Below are 24,554 nucleotides of genomic sequence, written 5' to 3'. Positions count from 1 at the left end.
CTCTGGCTAAAGCAAGCCAGCAACCTAGGCTCATCCTCAACCTCTCTCTCTTTCTCACTCTTCACATGGTATTCATTACCAAGTGTTGCTGTTTTACTTTCAAAACTACATGTTTTCTTTCTTTCTTTCTTTCTTTTTTTGGCTGTGCTGTGCCGCTTGTGAGATCTTCATTCCTTGACCAGGGATCGAACCTGTGTCCTCTGCATTGGAAGCATAGAGTCTTAACCACTGGACTACCAGGGTTAGAAAGTCCCTGTTTTATTTTTTAAATGGCTCTTGACATTCATTCTCTAGCTGGTGCTGCCACCGCCCTCATTCCAGCCCTCATTTTCTGGGGACTACAGAAGTAAACTCTTAAATGGTTTCTCAACCTAGGTTCTTGCAGGTCTCTCCATTTTCCAAAAGGTGACTGGAGTAATCGTTCTGAAATGCAAATCTGATTTTGTCATTTAACACCACTCACCCCAATACACACACACACTCACTCACTCACACACTTCATTAGAGGTCCTACTTGATCTGGAACCTGCCTGCTTCATATCTTCTCTGCCCTTTGCTCTTCAGTGGGTTTTTCCATCTTCAGAAGGAGCCCCGAGCCACGCTTCCTGTACTATGGGACTTCCGCACACATTGGTTGCCTCCTCGAATTTCTCATCAGTCCTCCCACCTCACTGATGTGACACACCCCTGACCCCTCAGCCCCCGTCCCTTCCTCAAAGGGCAGCCCCCTTTTCCCTTCTTCGGAGGGCAGCCCCCTGGAGCTCAGTCAAGGTCAGCTCTGCTGTTCCTTCTTCCTCCTGGCACCCTAAGCCCCTCATTGTTTACACTCAGTTAATTTACATGTATTCAGATGCCTGTCTGGTGCCTTTCCCCTTTAAATGACCCTTGTAGAGAGAGATTGTCTGTTTTCACCAAGTCACAGAGCCCTGGCACATAGTAAGCATTTAATAACTATTTCTTGAATTAAAGAATGAATTGATGGAGGAGACAAGAGTCTCAGACAATCACCGACCTTCACCACATGCCTGCTGAAGGCAGCAGGTCTTTGCAGTGATGGAGAATATAGACTCACCACATGAACAGTCAGGAAATGACTTACAGCTCGCTTTTGATTATCCATTCTTTCAGAAGACGGGGAAGGAGGCGGAGGTTTGTAGACGGCTCAATAACATAAATACTAGGGAGGCTGGTGAATCTTAACACTTCAACTTAGCCTCTATCGTCCTTTCCAATTGAATGTTTGTATCAGTAAGAACCACAACGATGGAAATATTGACTGATCTGCATCTTTTCACATCAATTTTCTGTCTGGTCCAGGAGCCCCTAGCAATGAAAGGGTAAGAAATTAAGGTGTAAAAGAAAGAAGCAACATCAGCACCACTGATCTCCACAGCCAACTAATACTCTGTATTTACTTATTCAGCTTCCTGCATGTTCGCTGATATTTCCTTGTGTGTATGTGTGTGTGTGTGTGTGTGTACCAGGAGCATAATTACTCCATGGAGATCTGTAAAATAGCAATACTGCAGGTCTGTTTAGATTCAGGACAGAGCATTTCACCTTTTGATAGGATTAATGCAAGCAGAGATTCTTGCCTATGTTTTTCTGTTTTTAAGATTCCTACTGTGAATATACCATCAGAGAGAGAGAGAATCACACACACACATACATGTGGGCACACACACGGTTCCCCTTGAAACAAAGTTCTCACTGAAGTGAATGCATTGCCTCACCCTCCGCAGTGCCGAGGGGCTGCCTCTATGGCAATGAATGAGTTTAACCACAATTTGAAAGCTCACAGACAGTCATCTTAAAAGAATAGGATTATTGTCTCTTTGCCCACATCTTTAACTACTGTGGGTGAGATGTTTGGAAATTTGATCTCCTGGGGACTGATCTAGACTTGAATCAGGGGGTGTTGGGTTGTCACATTTTCTCCGTTCGTTCCATCTGAAATGCGGAGGAGACAGCCTTTGAATCCAACATGACGCCCCTAAAGAGAGGAGCCTCTCCCTGTCTCCTTGCTCACTTCAGTCTGAGCTGAAAGCAAAACAAAAAAATCAACCCCCCCCCCCTCGCCAAACACTTCAAATTCACTCTGACCTTGAGCTTGGCCTGAACCAGTGAGTGGGGGCTGGGGGTGGTGGGGGGTGAAGGGATCAGACTGGCATCTCTGAAGTTTCTTGTGTTAGCAGACAGGTTCTTTACCACTAGTGTCACCTGGAAAGCCCCTGTTGTTCCTTTTCCCATATAATTTTTTAAGTTGATATGTTGCATTTTTGTTTTTATTCAGTTGAAGCAATTTTCTTTTCTTTTTTTTTTTTTTTATTGCTGTGTGGCATGTGGGATCTTAGTTCCCTGACCAGGGATCTGACCTGCGTCCCCAGCAGTGAAATTTGTGGAGACTTAACCACTTAACCAGGGAAGTCCTTGTACTGGACCACCAGGGAGGTTCTCGCCTGAGAGCTTTGAAGGTCCAGTTAGCCTTCTCTTTCCTGAGACAGCAGGAGGCACAGGTGGCTCTCCAGGGGTGATACAAAGGGAGGAGTGGTTGCAACTTGCTACACAAAGTGTGAAGCCATCTGGTTACAACTGGACTCAGATAGTTTGGGATTTTTCCAAGTGGGGTGTCACGGGCAGTGGGGACGGGTGGGAAGAGCTTTAGAGGAAGTGCAGTGTGGGGCCAGGAGCCTGTCCCCTGTTGGTAGTAAGATGCTGTGTTGGGATCGTGAGGAGAGAGAAGACAAAGAAAAGGTGGCGGAGGCCTCTCAGTGGGGAGAGTAGGAAGCAACCGCCTCTTAAACCTGGAGGTGATTGTCGTATCTGGACAGTTCAGACCCGTGGGGTGGAATTTGGTTTCACTGTGCCTTCACTGAGTCAGTCGATCCTGGTGGACCTCGGTCTTCCCAGGAGGACACAGAGGAGTCCCACTCCAGCAGCAGAACATTTGAAAGGGTTCTTGGCAGCCTAAAAATCGCCAGGTGGGGTCCCCATCCTCTCCCCTCTCTTTATCACATAGCTGCTGTTGCTGCTGCTAAGTCGCTTCAGTCATAGGGTCTAGCATGTTTCCAGCCCAGTGAACGGAGTGCCTTTTTGCTTCTGCAGGATGGTATTACCTTAGATCCACGATTGCAAGCTGACCACTTGGTTCTGCCTCCCAGTCTTTTTCCTTGATGAATTCACTCTCACTCTGCCCAACAACAGTTACAAACCTACACATCTTTAAAACTCCTCAAGTTGCAGTCATGTTATGAAGAAGATCTAGGACCGTAGTTCTCCAAAGGGGGTTTTTGTTCTCTAGGAGACATATGGCAGTATCTGGAGATGTTTTTGTTTGTCACAAGGAGGGAGAAAAGGGTGATGCTGCGGGAATCTGGTGGAGGAATTCTGAGGCCAGGGAGGCTGCTCAGTGTCGTACAAAGCTCCCAACAGCAATGACCTGGTCCAAAATGTGGATAGAATCACAGTTGAGAAATTCTGATTCTGGGTGTCATGGACTGAAGTGTCCCCTCCCTCTTTCGTAAGTGGAAACCCTAGTCCCCCAGTATAACTGTGTGCAGAGATAGGGCCTTTAAAGAGGTAATTAAGGTTTTATGAGGTTATCAGAAGGGGGCTCCAATCTGCTGTGACTGGTATCATCTGTCCGTATATGATGAGGACGAGACACGGAGAGGTGTGGCCACGGAGGAAAGGTCACGCAAGGACACAGTGAGAAAGCAGTGTCTGCAAGCCAAGGAGAGCAGCATCAGGAGACACCAAACTTGCTGACACCTTGATCTAGGACTTCCTACCTCCAGCACTCCGAGAGAATACATTTCTGTTATTTAAGTCACCCAGTCTGTGTTCTTGTGCTATGGCAGCCCTATACACTGTAATTCATTTTTTGCAACAACCTGGGAAAGTAGGAAGAACACATAGCATTGAGCGGGTGGCCTTAGAGCAAGTTTCTGTACCTCTCTGACTATTCATCCCTCATCTTTCAGCTGGGACTGGCCACACTCATCATTTGGGATGTCATGGGGGTTAAACAAGTTAATACAGGTAAAGGGTCAGTAAGGAAGCAGAGGCCGCTCACGTGCTACTGGGCAAAAACCCCTTGTGGGTGGAGACCTTGCCATTTAGTTGTGTGGTCACAGCATCTGGAATTTACTGGCATATCACAGGCGCATCTTAAATGTGTATTGATTTTTTTTTAACTGGGGTATAATTGCTTTACAACATTGTGTTGGTTTCCACTATACAATGAAGTGAATTAGCTATTGTTATTCTGTACAATGAAGTGAATCAGCTATTATTATTCAGTCCTAAGTCTCCTCTGGCTCTGCATTCCCCATGGACTGTAGTACACCAGGCTCCTTTGTCTTTCGGTATCTCCTGGAGTTTGCTCAAACTCATGTCCATTGAGTCAATGATGCTACCTAAACATCTCATCTTTTGCCATCCTCTTCTCCTTCTGCCTTCAGTCTTTCCCAGCATCAGGGTCTTTTCCAGTAAGTTGGCTCTTCACATCAGGTGGCCAAAGTATTGGAGCTTCAGCTTCAGCATCAGTCCTTCTGATGACTATTCAGGATTGATTTCCTTTAGGATTGACTGGTTTGACCTCCTTGCAGTCCAAAGGACTCTTAAGAGTCTTCTCCACAGTTCGAAAGCATCAGTTCTTCGGCACTCAGCCTTCTTTGTGGTCCAACTCTCACATCCATGCATGACTCCTGGAAAAATCATTATCAGCTATATGGATGCATACATCTCCTCCCTTTTGAACCTCCCTTCCACCACCCCCCATCCCACTCACCTAGGTGATCACAGAGCACTGTGCTATACAGCAAGTGCCCACTAGCTGTCTCTTTTACACATGGTAGTGTCTGTATGTCAATCCTTATGTTGATTTAATCAATGGCATTTTAGGTCCCCATTTAAAAGCTGTTTTTTAAGCATTCTTTCTGTACCAGATTCTGCAGGCATAGCTGTGAACTCTGCCATCACAGCCTCTACCTTCAAACTTATATTCCAGTGGAGGAAGAGAAATACTAATTGATAAAAAACAAAGTTAATATGATTTCAGATCATTGTAAGTATTCTGATGGATATCAGTTGAGTGTTGTAATGAGAAACTGGCAGGGGACGCTGCTTTGGATAGTGTTTGGAAAAATTATCCAAAGAAGTGATTTTTACTCTGTTTTGTTTTGTTTGATGATATAGGTGTGCTTTATTGGTGACGTAAATTCTTTAAGAGCTATTGCTCTTATGAAGTGATATTCCAAAATGGGGAATAACTGTTAGTACAATCTTCTCTTGACTTATCTACTGTATCTATCTGTCTATATATATATATATATGTATATATATATATATATATATATATATATATATACACACATATATATACTGGTATAATACATTCCAGGAAAACTCAGTTTCTCTTAAAAACCATTGTACATGTAAAGCAGTCAGGTTCTAGGCCTTGAAAGCTGTAAACAGGGTTTTCACCTATGGGAATGTCCAGTGGGATGGTCTTAAGTTGTGAAGGATGCCAGGCTACCACTGGTTGTGCAGGAGAATCCCATATATTTCAAGGTGTTTAATCAAATTCTTATCAGTGGCTCAGATGGTAAAAAAAAAAAAATCTACCTGCAATACGGGAGACCTGGGTTTGATCCCTGGAGAAGGAATGGCAACAGACTTCAGTATTCTTGCAGGAAGAACTCCATGTACAGAGGAGCCTGGTAGATTACAGTCCATGGGGTCACAAAGAGTCGGACACAACTGAGCGACTAACACTTTCATGTTCATTGTTGATCAGATTCTAATAAAACCCTTCAGTCATTGCGATAAACAGTCCCTCCTACTCCCCAATTTCCAAAATAGCCTCTAAAAGGCAATATGGCCCCTGTTGCGAGCCAGAGTTTTGAGGGTCTGCAGCGGCCTCCTGATCTCCTAGCCAGTTGTCATTCTTGCTCTTGGGGTCTTTGACATTGTTAACCAGCCCTCCCTGGCTCCCGATCCTCTCTTGACTTCCATGCCCCCACCCCTTGGGGTTTTCCCCTCTTCTTCCTCTATCTCTGCTCATCTCTCTCTAGCTTCTTGCTCTCCACTTGCCCATCCATGTAGATACAACCTTGATCTCTTCTTTTTTCCTCTTCATGTTCTTCTTCGATGAAAACTTGAACACATCTTCCAGGCATCTCGCACCCAAAGTGCTGTTCCTATGTTTTTTCGGCTGATTTTCCCAACTGCCGTGTGGACCTGGTTAAGTGAGCCCCAAGTTAAACGTGTCCAAAATCTAACTGGTCAACTTCCTCTAAAACTTCTTATTCCTTTTGTCATAACTGTTGTGTTCACAGCAACATTGTCCACTCACACATCTTAGACATGGCAGCTGTCTTAACCTCTCTTTGTCACTCCCCACATCCAGTTGGTTAGTCTGTTTTCTCAAGTCTCAGGGAGTGATTGGAGCTGAATATTCTGGATCAAGTCCTGCAAAGATCAGATCACTGATGATAAAAAACAGTGCCCCAGAAGAGGCTACTCTTATCCCACCCTTCTGATCTTCGATTTTATTTTAAATTCTGAACTAACCTAATTTTTCTATACCTTGGGCATACTGCCCTGAGCTAATTTGTTTGCCTGAATTAATTACCAGCAGGGGGTGTCAGTCTCATTTTCATAGAATCCTTCTGTTTCGGAAGAGACGCCTTTTTCTTCAAACAGTCCAATTTAGGTACTTTGGCAGTGCAAAGGGTATCTTGACATTTCCATAAAGACATTTAAATGTTACCGTCTCTAAAGAAACAGTTTTAGAATGTAAAATCTTTATTTTTTTTTTTCCCCAAGGAAGAAAAACATCACCAGCTTAATTATCTCTGTAAAATAACTTCCTCATTTGCTCTTCATGTTGCTAGTGGAAAAAGATGATGATACTGTTTTCAAAAAACAAAAACAATTCTGGAAGATTTCAAGAAATTTGCTTTTGATTTTCATCTGTATAAATACTACCGCAATTCAAAGGTCAAAGATGCTTGTAGGGTTATGTGTTATCTTTGCAAATTGATTTTTGAAAGATCTGCTGGAAGGGCAAACAAAGCAAAAAGATGCTGCTGGTGGTCGTTGCTCCACACTGAGAAGAAGGCAAAAGAGACTTAACACTTTAAATGTGTGAGTTCTAAAAACTGTGATAAAAAATCAGATAATATTAAATCTATCCTATTAGTAGAACTTTATTTTTTTTTTTAATAAATTTATTTATTTTAGTTGGGGGCTAATTACTTTACAATATTGTAATAGTTTTTGCCATACATTGACATGAATCAGCCATGGGTTTACATGTGTTCTCCTTCCTGGACACCCCACCCACCTCCCTCCCCATCCCATCCCTCTGGGTCATCCCATTGCCCCAGCCCTGAGCCCTTGTCTCATGCATCGAACATGGAATGGTGTTCTGTTTCACATATGATAATATACATGTTTCAATGCTATTCTCCCAGAACTATTAATAGAACTTTAAGTGCCCAGTACAGTATTGTTAACTACATACTCATTGTTGTATAGCCAGAGCTCTGGAATATTTTCATTTTGCATAACTGAAACTATATCCATTCAACTGCAACTCCCTGTTTACCCTCTCCTCCACCCCAGCAACTATCATTCTCTTCTGCCTGTATGAGTCTGACTATTTTAGATTCCACATTTGAGTGGAATCATGAAGGGTTTTTCCTTCTGTGACTGGCTTATTCTACTTAGCACATGGCCTCAAGGTTCATCCATGTTATAACATATGACAGGATTTCCTTCTTTTTCAAGACTGAATAGTATTTCATTTCATTGTATGTATGTATTGTATCACATTTTCTGTAATCATTCATCTGTTGATGGACATTTAGGTTGTTTCTACCTCTTGGCTACTGTGACGCATGCCACAATGAACACGGGAATGCAAATATATCTGCAAGATCTTATTTTCAATTCTTTGAATAAATAACTAGAAGTGAAGTTATAGATATATGGTAATTCTATTTTTCATTTTTGAGGAATCTCTGTATTTTTTTGTGTTTTATACAGCAACTGCAGCCTTTTACATTCCCACCGACAGTGGATGAGAGTTCCCATTTTTCCACATCCTTCACAACACTTGTTATTTTCTGTTTTTGCTTTGTTTTCTAATGGCCAGCTTAACTGGGATAAGGTGATACTTCTTTGTGGTTTTGATTTTCACTTCCCTAATGATTAGTGATGTTGAACACCTTTTTGTATACCTGTTGGCCATTTGTCTTACACAGTTCACCAAAAACAACACCAACTGAATTAAAGACTTCAATCTAAGAACCTGAAACTATAAAACTCCTGAAAGAAAACTTAGGGGAAAACCTTCATAAAATTGATTTCAGCATTGATTTTTGGATATGACACCAAAAGTATAGGCACCAAAAGCAAACATTAAGTAGGACTATATCAAAATGAACATTTCTATCCAGCAAAGGAAGCAATCAACAGAGTCAAAGGCATCCTTCAGAGTGGAATAAACTGTTTGCAGAGTCTATCTTTAATAAATTGTTAATATCCAAAACTCTTGTAAAAAGAAAGATTTTCTGTTGAATCTAGATCAGAAATCTAAATTCCTGACTTATGTTATAAGCGATCAGAGAGTAAAGATTTTGGAGTTTCCAACCCGCATGGTCTCTGTTGCAGCTACTCAATCTATCATTGTATGAAATCAGCCATAGACAATATATATGTGGATGGGTGTGATTGTGTCTCAATAAAACTTTATTTATAAAAACAGGGATGAATTTGGCCTGTGGACCACAATTTGCTGATCCTTAATCTACATCTGGGTTTCTGCATCTGTCTCTTTCACTGTTTAGCTGGGTGGGTTTTTGTTGGGGGCTGTTCTGTGCATCATAGGATGGTTTGCAGGAGCCTTAGACCAGAAGCCAAAAGCAATCCCCTCCTTTCCACCCTTGCTGTGACAACTCAAAATCTCTCCAAACATTGCCAGATATCTTCTGAAGGGCAAAGTTGCTGTTGGTTGAGAAACTTTGATCTAGATGATTAAAATAATCTGATAAAGGGTGATAGGAAATATTTCTGTAAAGCTACAAGAAGCCTGGAGAGATAGAAGAATGGAAATCCATATGGTATTTGTCTCAGGGAGGTCAAGGTCCCCTTAAAGGAGCCACTAGCACTGCCGAAAGGTGGAAACAAATTCAAAGGACTGAAATGGCAACTTACTTGAAAAGTGCTCCATAAATAATGCAAATGTGAGCTTAACCTACTTTAGCCATAGGCACCAAAAACAGAACAATGCAACACATTAGCCTGTGCTAAGGGGACACTCTGAGCTCCAGGGCTGGCTCTGAGCTGCTGGAAACGAGCTGGCGGTTCCAGTGCCCACTTGAGCAAGCGTTTATTTTTTCTGCTTATCTGAATTCAGAACCAACACAGGCAGAGTGATTTCTGAAAGTGCTCACATGTTTCTCTTTGTTTGGACAGGGCCAGACAAAAAATGGCCTGGTTTCACTGCACATTGGCAGGAACACATGTTTTTAAAAGTTAAAAACAGCCTAACATTCGTGAGTGAATCTCAAAGAATGTTGTCTTCTTGTCCTTTAGAATAAACACCTGTTTTGCAAAAAAAGAGAGTAAGAGCCATCCTTCTCGAGAAATTGTTGTTCTTTTTCTTCGTTGCTATTATTCTGTTTTTAACAGTTAAAAACTTTAAGCACAGAGTACCATATTATAATTTAGATATTTGTCATTTTAAATAAACAAAAAACCACCCACCCCACATTTCATCAGGAAGTTCAGTTAGTTCAGTTAAGCCCTTGTTAGCTGAGCTTCATTCCTGACTTGAAAAACAAAGGAAATCATGGATCCTTTTCTTCTGGAATAAAACTCTCTCTAGCTAGGTCTGTTTTTCTAATTGATTGGAGGAAATATAGAGTCCACATCCTTGAAAGGAGCTGTTTGGCTGGTAAGTCCTGTACCTATTGCTACCTCCTGTGTGATCACAGCAGATGCAGTCCATAGCCTGTCTCCTGGTCACCAGTACCAGTGGACGTGACACCATAATGGGGTCATCTAGTGGATCATGACAATGGTTGGACTCATGACAGAAGGTGGTAAGAACAGATTCTTCATAACCTTCCTGGAAATTTACATTTCAGTGTATCCCGAGAGACCCAACTCCTTCAGTCCCATCTGTTTGTGCCTCACTTTTCCTTGAACACCCACTGCCTTCCTGGCAGGCTGGTCCAGTGTGCGTTAGGATGGTTTTGGTTTGACCGCACATCTTTCCTTCTGTCCCTCAGGCTACCATGGCCTCTACTGTGAGGAGGAATACGACGAGTGTCTCTCCGCCCCGTGCCTGAACGCTGCCACCTGCAGGGACCTCGTCAACGGCTACGAGTGCGTGTGCCTGGCAGAGTACAAAGGTGAGCATCACGAGGTGGACGTGTGCCGGCGTGGTTCTCCATGACGTCATGGATTTCTCCATGCACGTGCGTAGACCTCTGCCTGGAGCGTGAAGCTGTTTAGAATAAGAATCAAATGCTGGCAGTGGAATGATTTATGGGGGCCAACGGGAGCAGTGTGCACGTCTCTGGTCTCCTCTTGATAAACTGAAGCATCTCGCTCCTGTCCTTTCCTTCTTCTCATTCTTCTCTTCTCCTCTCATATGTAAAAAGCTGAGGATAAAAAGGAATGTGAAGTGGAGTCTCTGGCTCAGGTCAGAGGATGCGGCTGTGGCCCCGGGGAAGGAGAGCACCTGCCCTGAAGTGCTCTCTGGGCGAGGAGACGGTGCTGTGCTTTTCGGCGGGAGGAGGTGGGTGGAGTCTCACACGTTGGCAGAAAAAGTTCATTCTAGTTAAATGAGTCGTTAAAGAGGATGCAAGTGTTAGTTCATTTGAGTGGACTTGTGTCAAAGTCACTCTGGAAAAATGGCCGATGTCAATGAAGAGTTTATAACGTTCTCAGGTGGTAGTGGTGAAGACTCCTCCTGTTAGTGCAGGAAACTCAAGAGACACAGGTTCGATTCCTGGGTCGGGAAGATCCCCTGGAGAAGGACATGGCAACCCACTCCAGTATTCTTGCCTGGGGAATTCCATGGACAGAGGAGCCTGGTGGGCTACAGTCCATGGGTCACAAAGAGTCAGACATGACTGAGCAACTAACACTGTCACTTTTTTTTTTTTTTAAATAGCATCCAAACCCTGTTCTGCTTCCCTGGTGGCTCAGATGGTAAAGAATCTCCCTGCAATGAGGGAGTCCTGGGTTCCATCCCTGAGTCAGGAAGATCCCCTGGAGAAGGCAATGGCACCCCACTCCAGTACTCTTGCCTGGAAAATCCCATGGACGGAGGAGCCTGGTAGGCTACAGTCCATGGGGTCGCTAAGAGTCGGACACGACTGAGCGACTTCACTTTCACTTTTCCCTTTCATGCACTGGAGAAGGAAATGGCAACCCACTCCAGTATTCTTGCCTGGAGAATCCCAGGGACAGCGGAGCCTGGTGGGCTGCCGTCTATGGCGTTGCACAGAGTCGGACACGACTGAAGCGACTTAGCAGCAGCAGCCAGTACTCTTGCCTAGAGAATTCCAGGGACAGAGGAGCCTGGTGGGCTACAGTGGTCCATGGGGTTGCAAAGAGCTGGACACGACTCAACAGCTAACACACACACAAACCCTGTTCTAAGTCCTTACGTGGGTAAACTCATAAAAAAGATCTGAGAGTAACTCAAGAGGACGTAGTGTCAGCCTTCAGAAGCCCCTGCATCTGCCTGCCCAGTGGGCTCACTGGTGTGGCTTCACTGGAGCCTCAGCACCCTCGGCCAGCACTGTGTCAGGGGCCTGGTCAGCAGCTGCCCTGCATGTGTTTCTCTAAGTCATGACTTCAGCGCTGGTGTAGACTTTTGTAATGCCTTTGAGGGCTCTATTTATACCCATTTCACTTAACCTGTTGCCCACACTACCACCTGCTTGGTAGCATCGATCCACTAGTGACCTTGCTTTGTAGCCGACGTTGCTTCTCTTTGGATGGACCCACCTTCATTTAGAGGTCTTTCTGGTGATCCCTGAAGGCTTGTAGGGCCCATGGATGAACCTGATCTAGCCCCTGGTGGAAGAACTGAAGCCAGACCCAGTCTTTACTGTATGTCCAGCAGACTGATGTTTCTCATGGGTATGATGCCCACTTAGAGTTGAACTCTGCCAACTCCCATGAGGACAGGTGTTCTGGCTTCACCTACATGGATTTCTGTTCTAGGTGGATCTGAGTATCAGGAAATAAGGCATCGTCTCAAGTCTGGAAAGAACAAAAGAACAATGAACTCGGAGACCTAGGTAGCTCATCCGCACTGTGCCGTTGGCATACGGATGACCCTGGATAAACCTCTTCAACTGACTTGTTGATGCTTCCTGAGAGATTTTGAGATTCTTCAATGACAGCATTAGTAGTGGTAGATGTGCTTCAAAAATTTAAATCCCAGAATTCTTTAGTTTATGATAGAATTTTATGGAGTAAGTTTCATCTTTATAAATGACAAAATTATTAATGGGGTGTACTCTGAATTTGCTTCTTGTGTTCCTGGCTTGGAAGCAGTGCTCATGATATCATGACCAAGAAATAAAAAGTGAAATAGTGTATGATGACCTGCTTGTGACTCCACAAATTCATGGACTGTGAGCCTAGCTTTTTTACCTTTTTCATCCATTTTTCTCAGTGGGTATTCCCAGATTTTGCTGCTTCCCTGAAGCCTTATACTAAATCACTCATTCATCTTCAGGGAATGAAAGAGAGGTTATCATTTAGAGACATTTTGAGATTTCCCTAGTTTTCCACGTCCTACAGTAGTGGTTCTCAAACTTGAGCATGTGTTAGAATCTGCTGGTGGGCTTCTTAGAACATAGTCTGCTGGGCCCCAGCCCTTGAGTTCCTGATTCAGTATATCTGGGGTAGGGCCCAATAATTTGAATTTCTGATAAGTTCTCAGATGATGCCAATATGCTGATTCTTGCTGCCCTTTGAGAAGCCCCACCCTACAAACTCATCTGCAATCACAACTGCTCAAATTTGATTGTCCTCCCTATTAACTATCAAGTGCTCCCCATTCTGCTCAGGGCTAATTCTTCCATATATGTTCCTAATTCCACCCTTTCTATTTTTCTGTGACCTTCCTCCATCAGTTACAGATGCCCTGATGTGAATGACTCAAGAGGGTAGAGTTGACTTGAGATGACTCAAGATCCTGGAGGGGATCTCAATTGCATTTGAGGATGTGGGTTTTCAAGAAAAGAGTGCAGTGCCAGGCACCTTTACATACCACAGGGTTAGAGGATAGGGTTCTGGGGAGAACGGAGGACTCAAAGACCAGCTGAGCCATAAAGACCCCTCAGCTTATAGAGGAGAAATACGCGCTATGGTGTGTTGCATGTGACCCTGTGAGACAAAGGGCTCCTTATCTCATGGTTCCTGGCTGTTTTTTAAGAGGACTACTGGACTTCCTTGGTGGTCCAGTGGTTAAGAATCCACCTGCCAATGCAGGGGACTCAGGTTCCATCCCTGGTCTGGGAAGATTCCATATGCCACAGAGAAACTAAGCCCATATGCCACAACTACTGAAGCCCACGCAATCTAGAGCCTGAGTGCCACAACAAGAGAAGCCACCACAATGAGAAGCCCTCACACCGCAACTACAGAAAGCCCACAGGTAGCAATGTAGACCTGCTGCAGCCAAAAATAAATAAATAACAGTAAAATAAAATAATCACTAATTAAAAAAAGAAGAAGACTGCAGTTAGACTGAGCTGGTCTTTGTGTGTGCGTGCGTGTATATGAGAAAGAGAGATAAAGAGAGTGGGCCCCTGTTCACACCTGGAGAGCCATGAAAAGCACAAACTTGGAGGCCTCTACCCCTCGTAGACAGGGCTGGCTTGACTGGCCTGTCCAGCACTGGAGGAGAATCTCCAGTATCATCTGTCTCATTGCCAACCTCAAGCCTGGCCAGTCCAGGGAGCCTGTACCAGCAACTCAGAGAGGGAAAAAAAAAAATCTAGGAAGTAAAAACAAAATTGCAGCAAAAACTACAACTCTAAACACTCAAAAAGGGAAGTGAAAAAAGTAAGTATGCCCCTCAAAATTGAATTTAGATCTGGAAAAGCAAAAAGAGGAACTATGTCATGATAGAAGTAAAAATATGAAGACATGGAAACCGTGAGTGAAAAGACATGAAATATGAAGAAAAGATCCAGGAGATAGTGTTTCATCTGAATGATGGATGCTGGGGAAGAAGAAAGAACACATGGGAATAAAACCAGAAACAAACAGCTACTAGAAGGAGAAGTCTATGACATAAATAAAACTGAAATTTTCACATAGAATTGGCTTACAGAGTGCCAGAGGATTAATGAAGGAGATGATATATAATTTGTGATTTCCTGGTAGAATTTCCAAATCCAAGAATATGGAGAATATTTTTTGCAAGATTCTTCATAGGGAGTACAAGTTACACACAAAAGAAAGGCAAATCATCATTGAACTGCTCTTAAAATGAAGCTAAGGGCTTCCCTGGTGGTCCAGTGGTTAAGAACCTGCCTTCCAATGCGGGAGACATGGGTTCGATCCCTGGTCAGGGAGCTAAGATCCACATGCCTCAGGGTAACTAAGCCCTTGTTCTACAACTACTGAGCCCATGTGGTCTGTAGCCCATGCCCCCAACTAGAGAAGTCTGTGTGCTGTAACAAAGATCCTGTGTGCTGCAACAGTACCTGATGCAACAAAATAAGTCAATATTAAAAAAAAATAAAATGAGACTAAACAACAGTGAAGAGTGTTTTATATTTTTCAGAGAAAAAGTCTTGTAGTTAAAGGTTCATTTATATTTGAGGGATAAAGAAAGACATTTTCTACACTTAAGGAATCCCATGTACCCTCTCTAAGAAAATTATTTTACAAGGTATACTCATCAAATTGGAACTAAATCAGAACAGAGATAACCAGATAGGGGACAACAGACAATAAGAGGGAGGAGGTTGAGCAGACTTCTTTTCTTGTGGTGATAAACCTAAATAGATGGCATTCATGTGATTGTAAACACTAATTTAGTGGTGAAGAAAAGTCTCTTGAAAGAATAGACATGCATACTGTATTAATTATTAATATTATTGATGCATAGTGAATTATTATAAGGTAGTGGCTTAACACAACACCCTTTTATTAGCTAACAATTTCCTACATTCAGGTATGGATTAATGGATTTTCTGTTCAAGGTCTGGTATCCAAAGCTGGAATCAAGGTGTTGGCTGAGCTGAATGCTCATCTGAAGTTTAAATAGGGAAGGATCAGATTCAAAGTCCCCTTAAGTTGTTGGTAGAATTCATATCCTTGTGGCTGGAGAATAGTTGACAGCTTCTTGAAAGTGATGAGAGAGAACCTCTGCTATTTCAAAGCTCTTACTTCAAGAGAGGCCTGAACCCTCTTAATGCCCTCACCTAGTTAGGTCAGGCCCACTCAAGGTTAACTCAAAGTCAACTGATGAGATTTTGCATCTTCAAACTTTCTTAACCATTGCCAAATGCCGTTGGTTAGAAGTTCTCATTCAAGGGGAGGGAATTATACAAGGGTGTGACTCGTTGAAGAGGGTCACCCTAGATTGTGTCACCACATGAGTTGGTGGGTGTTCGGGAATGATTGGAAGGCATGCAGGTGTGTTAGAAATCTCATCTCAAGGGGCAGGTAAAGCGATTATTTCATTTTGAGGTATTTATAGAGACCTTTAGGTTTGGGTTTGAACAGGCGTGTAAACCTTAGCAAAGTAGCAATAAATGAACTTCTAAACTTAGAGTGATGGGCAGGTGTTGAGGTGTGGGGTAGAGGGATTAAAAGAAAAGCAGAAGGGGCCAATTTATGCCCTCAATCCAGAGGAAGGTCACACGACTCTGGACCTGTCTTTCTCCTGTCCCTCTTTGGAAGCATTTTTCCCAACATGTATTTACATATGAGGAGTCTGTATAAACTTAGGAAACTATCAGAGGAGTGAACATTAGTTCTTAACTAGCACTCACTTCTGGAGTTAGACCTTGGGTAAGTGATATGCTGAGGGGGGAAGATTGGTACTTTAACTTCCTTACTTTGTATGTCCTTTTTGCATGGTGATTTCTAATCTTTTCTGTTTTTAAAAAGTGTAAATAAATGAATACAACTTCCTGTAAAGAATGAGTGCAATCAGGTCAAGCAAGTATAGCTGAGAACATTTTGAAAAAAGAAGGCATTGAGGAGGAACTTCTGCCAGATGTTGAAACTCATTATAATGCTGCAGTTATTATTGCATTCTCATGTAATGGGTGCGAGAATGGACAGCTAACCAAAACTGAATAATGGCCTAGAAACCCTCATCTCTAATAATATATGACACTTAACAAAGAATTGCTATGAATGGGAAGGAAATTCTTCCTTAAGAAATGGTGCTAACAAAGGAAACTATAAGCAAGGTGAAAAGACAGCCTTCAGAATGGGAGAAAATAATAGCAAACGAAGCAACAGACAATTAATCTCAAAAATATACAAGCAACTCCTGCAACTCAATTCCAGAAAAATAAATGACCCAATCAAAAAGTGGGCCAAAGAACTGAACAGCCACTTCTCCAAAGAGGACATACAGATGGCTAACAAACACATGAAAAGATGCTCAACATCACTCATTATCAGAGAAATGACAATCAAAACCACAATGAGGTACCATTTCACGCCTGTCAGAATGGCTGCTATCCAAAAGTCTACAAGCAATAAATGCTGGAGAGGGTGTGGAGAAAAGGAAACCCTCTTACACTGTTGGTGGGAATGCAAACTAGTACAGCCACTATGGAGAATGGTGTGGAGATTCCTCAAGAAACTGGAAATAAAACTGCCATATGACCCAGCAATCCCACTGCTGGGCATACACACTGAGGAAACCAGACTTGAAAGAGACACGTGTACCCCAATGTTCATTGCAGCACTGTTTATAATAGTCAGGACATGGAAGCAGCCTAGATGCCCATCAGCAGACGAATGGATAAGGAAGCTGTGGTACATATACACAATGGAATATTACTGAACCATTAAAAAGAATACATTCGAATCAGTTCTAATGAGGTGGATGAAACTGGAGCCTATTATACAGAGTGAAGTAAGCCAGAAAGAAAAACACCAATACAGTATACTAACGCACATATATGGTATTTAGTGAATCGGTAAAGATAGCCATGAATGCGAGACAGCAAAAGAGACACAGACGTATAGAACTGTATTTTGGACTCTATGGGAGAGGGTGAAGGCGGGATGATATGGGAGAATGCCATTGAAGCATGTAAATTATCATATATGAAACGAATCGCCAGTCCAGGTTCAATGCATGATACAGGGTGCTCGGGGCTGGTGCACCGGGATGACCCAGAGGGATGGGATGGGGAGGGAGATGGGGGGGGGTTCTGGAAGGAGAAAACATGTACACCCATGGTGGATTCATGTCAATGTATGGCAAAACACATACAATATTGTAAAGTTAAAAAATAGATAAATAAACTAATTAAAAAAAAAAAAAGAAATGGTTCTAAAAAAAACTGACTTGCTAGACAGAAAAAAAGAAATGTCCCTGCACACACTTCTAAATAAGTTCCATGTGAATTTGAAAAAAACAAGTCTGACTCTTATTTGACTTTGCATCCTCATCTGCTTACTTTCTCCCTTCTTCCTCTGTCTTTTACAACCAAATTTCCTTAGAATTGGTATAGGAGACACCTCTATTTCCTTTAATTTTCTTTTCATAGTCCTTCGCAGTTTGGATCTCATTCTGCTAAATGGATCTGTGGTTCAGTCACTCAGTCCTGTCCAGCTCTTTTTGACCCCCTGGACTGCAACACTCCAGGCTTCCTTGTCCTTCACCATTTCCTGGAGCTTGCTCAAACTCATGTCCAGTGAGTCCATGATGCCATCCAACCATCTCATCCTCTGTCACCCCCTTCTCCTCCTGCCCTCAATCTTTCCCACCATCAGGGTCTTTTCCAATGAGTTGGCTGCTCGCATCAGGTGGCAAAAGTACTGGAGCTTCAGCTTCAGCATCAGTCGTTCCAGTGAAAAACAAGGGTTGATTTGCTTAGGATTGACTGGTTTGATCTCCTTGCTGTCCAGTGACCTAATTAAAGACTGAAATCCCAAAGCTTCCAACTCCACATTCCTGCCCCATCACCCTGTGATCACAGGGTCCCTCATGAAACTCACCTGCTTTAGCTTCCACAGCTCTGTTCCTCTCCCCATTCCACCCCAACCCTAGTCTTTCCTCTGGTCTTTTGGAAAGAATCCTTGTCCTCTGGACACCATGGATGCAGGTTGTTTCCAGGCTTCACTTCTTGGCCCTTTCTCTCTCCTCCTCTTTGCCATCATCCAGTCCTGCATCTGTATCCACGGACTGAAATATTGATCTCCGAACAGGCATGATTTCTCCTTCCTAAACTTTCCATGCATTTGCTTGATATTTGGTATGACAGTTATGGTCAGCCTTGTAGTCAGCTCTTTCTGGCTCCAGACTTTCCTTTCCTTGACACTTAATTATAATCTCCTGAATGGCAGTGACTACACAGGCTTTTTGTTGTTGTTGTTGTTAATTAATGTGTTTTTTTTTGGTTGTACTGCGTGTCATGTGGAACTTCCCCGACCCAGTATTGAATTCATCAAGAAGAGAAGAATCTTAACCACTGGACCACCAAGGAAGTCCCTCTTTTTTGCTTCTCTTCTTCTTTGTCTTCTTTTTTTAACTTATCATCTGCTCTTGGTACAGTGGCTTACTCAAAGTAAACACGCCGTAGCTATCTGTACTTGAATGGAAACTACTGCTTAACACACTAGTAAAATAAACCAAAGCAACCTGAGCTTTTTGCCCCGTCAGTTTCCACTGTGGATTATGAAATTGTTAGCAACAAAATACACGGACGGACTCAGAGTGATCTCTCTTCTTATATACTGTAAAGCTGATACTTCTTTAAAACTAGTTCACAGCTCATTCACCATGGGATTTTGGTTAGCATTAATCAACCTTATGTTGCCAAAACATCAAGTTACAGCCCCACATTATGCTGAATTATTATTTATAGCAGAACAAATTTAATGGTCAAGACTATACCCACTTGGAATGTTTGGTGACGGAAGTTAGAAAGAAAATACTTCAGTTTTTAATAATGAAAATGTTATGATTATGAATAATGAAAATAATTCATGAAAATAAATAGTTATTTATGTTTGATTTAGAAATTGTTAGCAAGTTTTACTAGTTTTACTTTATTTTTAAATTAATTTTTATTGGAGTATTGTTGCTTTACAGTGTGTACTACTGTGCAGCAGAGAGAATCAGCCATACATATACATATATCCCCCTCCCTTTTGGATTTCCTTCCCTTTTATGTCACCACAGTACATTAAGTAGAGTTCCCTGTGCCAAACCATAGGTTTTCATTAGTTATCTATTTTATGCATAGTGTCAGCAGTGTACTAGCTCTATTTTAAATGGTGATATATTCCCTTATTACATCTGATGTGAGGCTACTATAAATAATTCTGGAATGAACATATTTATTCATATAATTTTCATACTTTCTGGATTTTTTTGGAGGGATAGAGTCTCAGAAATAAGTTTATTGGGTTGTGAGTTTGATCACATTGTACCTAGCTGTTGATTTTTAAAGTCCAGAAAAATGTATAATTGAAAAGATGAGAACTCTTTCTTTGTTGTCTAGAATTATTTCCTCTGTGTAACCAGTGGACAAGAATTTCTGGATTGTACACCTAGCCGTTCTCAAGTACTGTGATTAATAGAAAAATGGATAACTCAGGGTTTCTTCCTTTATCAGCTTGTTGTTTAAACAGAAGAGCAGACTTAGATTGGCACACACGAGAAATAATGAGGCGAAGGTCGAGGTGTCAGTTGTAATTTCTAAAACAGATTAGAAAAGGTGGAGCTCTGTGAGGTTGAAACCCTGGAAAAGTTTTCTTGGAGGAAAGCAGTTTGAATAAAGTAAGATGATGTCTTCAAATGAATAGGAAGTTCAAAGAACACTTCCAGCTAATTTTCTTTACCTGACTTAATTTTCTTGGAGATAAAGATTTTTCAGTTGTGAAAATATTAATCATGCCCCCAAATTGTGATGACAACAGAGGTTTATAATTGGAGCATGACTCTTTCAATTTTTGCTCATTTTAATTCTAAAATTAGCTGCTAGAAAGAGCCCCGTTGAAATAAAGATCTCTTCCGAAACATTGCTGCTCTATGCCTTAATGAAAAAGTATGATTTTTTATTAGTTTTGACTGATTTATAGTTTATTTTTGCTTGAGACTAAACATAAATTGAGTAATAGTGCATGCTGCATCCCTTGCCAGTGGGTGATGCGTGCGTCATTCTACAGACTTAGTCTGAAGTGTGGACCTGGTTTTCCCTGACAGAACAGGGTGTTTCTGAGGCAGATTTGGAATGGTGTCTCACTCCTCTGGCAACCCTACCTGTGTATCGGCCAAAGTACACAGACTGTTGCCCCTCCTGGAAGGACAGGATTATGGTGGTATAGCCATCATTTCTTCCCTGTGGTCTGATACAGCCTCTGCCCTAAAGGACCTCAGAGATAACATGGGGGAATCAGACAGCAAAACACATAAGTGATGATTTAACACCGTGAACTCTGGAATCATGGAATCTCCACATGCCCTCAATGTGGCAGAAGAACAGAGTCCTGTCTTGGGAGAGTCAACTTCAGGAGGGAGGGCGAAGGAAAGCATCATGCTCAGAGGACACAAGATGCCCGACACTCAGTGATGTGCGAGGGAATGGGGGCCCTGGGGTGCAGATGACAGGAACCCAGGGGCCCTGAAGAGCAGAGTTGGAGGGGATGTATCCTGGGCATCTCAGTGGTATTCATGACTATCTCTTCTCTGCATTTAAGATTTCTAGCTCATAGTGGTTCAGGTCTGATCAACAAACTGAACAACATGGTACGTGTTTCTTGCAAGGGGCTTAGCGAGGCTCCAGCGTATAGAAACATGAGTCGGCAAGCTGCTCTCTGGGGACGTTTGAGACTGTCTTGCTTTGAAGTTATCCTGTTGCTCTGAAGATTAGTTTTTGTCCCATCTTGTTGCCAGAAAACTCTCAATGAACCTCAAATGACTGAATATCTTATCTTTTGAAAAAAGAAACAACAAAGGATAAAATCATTGCCCAAACACCCAAAAGATTGAAGTTGCTTATTATCTTGAGTGTTTTCATCAGATGTATCTTACTGAAGGCTTTTAAAGTTGAGATGCTTAGTCAGCCTAGAACATGCTTTTCAGCCTTATTTAAGGAATGCAGTAATTTGTGTGTTAATGTATTAGTTATACGGATATTTTAAGATTACGTTGGCAAATGTATTACTAAAAATCCAGAAAAGCATGTCCTTGATTGCTCTTACTTTAGGTCTAATGGAAATTTTTGCTCTTAGATTTCAGAACACTTCTGAACTTTGGTGTGGCTGTATTTCCCATTAAAATCCAAAGCCTTTTTTGTCACCTGGTTCCCAGTGATCAGCCTCCTAGAAATTTGTTGTTGTTGTTCAGTCGCTAAGTCGTGTCTGACTGTTTGCGACCCCATGAACTGTAGCACACCAGGCTTCCCTGAACTTGCAAATGTGTGAATTCTTGTTTTTCATAAACACTTGGAAGCAGAAAATGCTCTTTTGCATTTTACTCTTTCAGTTCAGCCTGTGCTACTTGGGTATCACTGGAAAGATGAAAAGAGAGACTCCTGGGTGAAGAGACTGTACCCACTCAAGCAAGGAGCGGTTACCAGTTTTATGGTTTAATCTTTAAACTAGTTTTTTTTTAAATTAAGTAATTATTTGGCTGCACGGGGTGTTCATTGCTGCCCACAGGCTTTTCTCTGCCTGCAGCAAACAGGCGCTGCTCTTGTTGAGGTATGCAGGTTTCCCATTGCAGTGGCTCCTCTTGTGGAGCACAGGCTCTAGGTGTGCAGGCTCAGTAGTTGTGGCATGAAGGCTTAGTTGCCCTGCAGCATGTGGAATCTTCCCGGACCGGGGATTGAGCCTGGGTCCCCTGCATTGGCAGGCATACTCCTAACTACTCAACCACCAGGGAAGCCCAATCTTTAAATTAGTTTGACCTTGAATATTTACCGTGAGCCCTGGGTTTGTTAAGGATGAGTCAGGGAGGTGCCATCAAGTCTCTGGAGGCAGAGAGGGTGCTAGGAGATATTTGGAGCTGGGAGTGCTTCCCACCAGGCATGAGGCAGTGGGCTTGGGGTGGTGGTTGCAGGGAGAAAAGTCAGGCAAAGATCTGAAAGGCACTTTAGAAAAATATGTGGTAGAATATTGTTCACAAGTTGGGCATGATGGCAAAGGATAAAAAGAAATGAAAACGCATCCATTTTAAAATGCTTTGTTGTTGTTCATTGTTCAGTCGCTAAGTTGTGTCTGAATCTTTGTGACTGAAGCACACCAGGCTTCCCTGTCCTTCACCAAATTTCTCCTGGAGTTTTCCAAAACTCACGTCCATTGAGTAGTCGATGCCATCCAACCATCTTATCCACTGTCGCCCACTTCTCCTCCTTCCCTCAATCTTTCCCAGCATCAGAGTCTTTTCCAGTGAGTCGGCTCTTCGTATCAGGTGGCCAAAGGATTGGAGCTTTAGCTTCAGCATCAGTCCTTCCAATGAATATTCAGGATTGTTTTCCTTTAGGATGGACTGGTTTGATCTCCTTGCAGTCCAAGGGACGCTCAAGAGTCTTCTCCAGCACCACAGTTCAAAAGCATCAATTCTTTGATGCTAAGCCTTCTTTATCGTCCAACTCTCACATCAGTACATGACTACTGGAAAAACCATAGCTTTGACTATACAGATCTTTGTCGGTTAAGTGATGTCTCTGCTTTTTAATATACTGTCTAGGTTTGTCACAGCTTTTTTTCCAAGGAACAAGCACCTTTTAATTTCAGGGCTGCAATCACTGTCTGCAGTGATTTTGGAGCCCAAGAAAATAAAGTCTGTCACTGTGTCCATTTTTTCCCCATCTATTTGCCATAAAGTGATGGGACCGGATGCCATGACCTTAGTTTTTTGAATGTTGAGTTTTCAGGCAGCTTTTTCCCTCTCCTCTTTCACCTTCATCAAGAGGCTCTTTTAGTTCCTGTTCCCTTTACCAGGCTCCAATAAGTCATTAGTGTGATAGATAGGGAATTCTGTTTTCTTTTTCTCTTGCATTCTACCCCGCATCCCGTTTCCTGAACCTTGCTTCTTAAGGCATTGAAAATTAGGAAAGAAAGGAGAGAAAAGAAGTCCCAGCAAGAATAATTTCAGTGTCAAAATGAGTCACTGGGTGTGGCAGTCCTTTGTACAATATGAGTGAAATAAGGAAGTGGAAGTTAAGTAAATACCCTTTTATTATTTGATTTATGCTTATAGTTTCTTGAGGCTGTCAGAAGGGATACGTGTATCATTATATACTTTCTTACACAGAATGTAGTTTCTCTTCCTCTCCAAAGGGGAGGGGAACAAAGAGAGATTAGTCTATTCATCCATCTGACCTTCCAGTGAAACATCAGAAATTCTACCTTTCGAAGAGCATTGGATTTTTAAAGTTCTTTTTAAAAATAAAATGTTAAAATGCTATATACTCATTGTGAAAAATTCTAACAATGTAGAAATGTACAAAGTGACTTTCAAAGTAATTCATTTTTGTCTCAGTTCAGCTTCAAGCCTTTGCGTACATACATACACACATAGACTACTTTTTAACACCAAGGGGAACTGTTTTTGTTATAAAGACTGTTTTTCAATGCCTCTTTTGTTGTTTGTTGTTGAATGGGTGCAGAGCTCCATAGACTGTTGTATATTTCCACAGCAGTCGGAGCTCCATCTCATGAACTGTTCAGCGAGCACAGGATCACATTCAAGTGACCAGCATCATTGGGTCCCTCCCGGCCAGCTTGGTGACCTTGCATTTGGATATTTGTCTCCTACTGTTGACTCAAGGATCACCTTACACATAAAGCACAGCAGAAGGGTCTGGAACACAGTCTGTGCGCAACACGTTGCCTTTCATCTGTGGTGAACTGGTTTGATCTTTGGGGATGAAGTCTAAGGACCTCCTCTCCCCTGCAGTTTCCCAAAACTACAACTGGAGCTCATTTAAATATCTGACTCCAAATCTTTACCTTCAGGATACTGTTTATCAGTTATATTGACATTTTTTGTAGACTGTCTGGCTACGTTCTGTTTCTTTTGGACACTTAGAAAGCATGTATCACTGATAAATTTTATCTTTCAAAGTTTTAACTTTCTGTTGCCCAGACTTTGGGGTGTGGGGTCAGAGAAAATACAGAGAAGACTTTATGGTGGGACTTATGATCAGGTACTGAATTTGTTATTTTCTCGTAAGGTGTGTTTTTACAACTTAAAGTCAAGGGTGGGCTTCCCTGGTGCCTCAGTGGTAAAGAATTAGCCTGCCAAAGCAGGAGATGTGGGTTCGATCCCTGGGTTGGGAAGATCCCCTGGAGAA

At 42.4% G+C, this 24,554-nt stretch overlaps 1 protein-coding gene across 1 annotated transcript in view; it reads left to right on the top strand.

Moving 5' to 3' along the window:
* DNER (delta/notch like EGF repeat containing) overlaps positions 1 to 24,554 on the top strand; it is a 372,135-nt gene that overhangs the window by 310,929 nt on the left and 36,652 nt on the right. The window contains exon 9 of the mRNA XM_081585417.1: positions 10,305 to 10,427. Within this exon, the coding sequence (XP_081441543.1) occupies positions 10,305 to 10,427 (123 nt within the window). The remainder of the gene's footprint in view (positions 1 to 10,304; positions 10,428 to 24,554) is intronic.

Source organism: Giraffa tippelskirchi, chromosome 3 (assembly GCF_054371585.1).
Source record: "Giraffa tippelskirchi isolate mGirTip1 chromosome 3, T2T-mGirTip1v1.2.pri, whole genome shotgun sequence".
NCBI lineage: Eukaryota > Metazoa > Chordata > Mammalia > Artiodactyla > Giraffidae > Giraffa > Giraffa tippelskirchi.
Note: the sequence above shows the minus strand (reverse complement) of the source record. Positions and strands in the feature narration are given on the sequence as shown.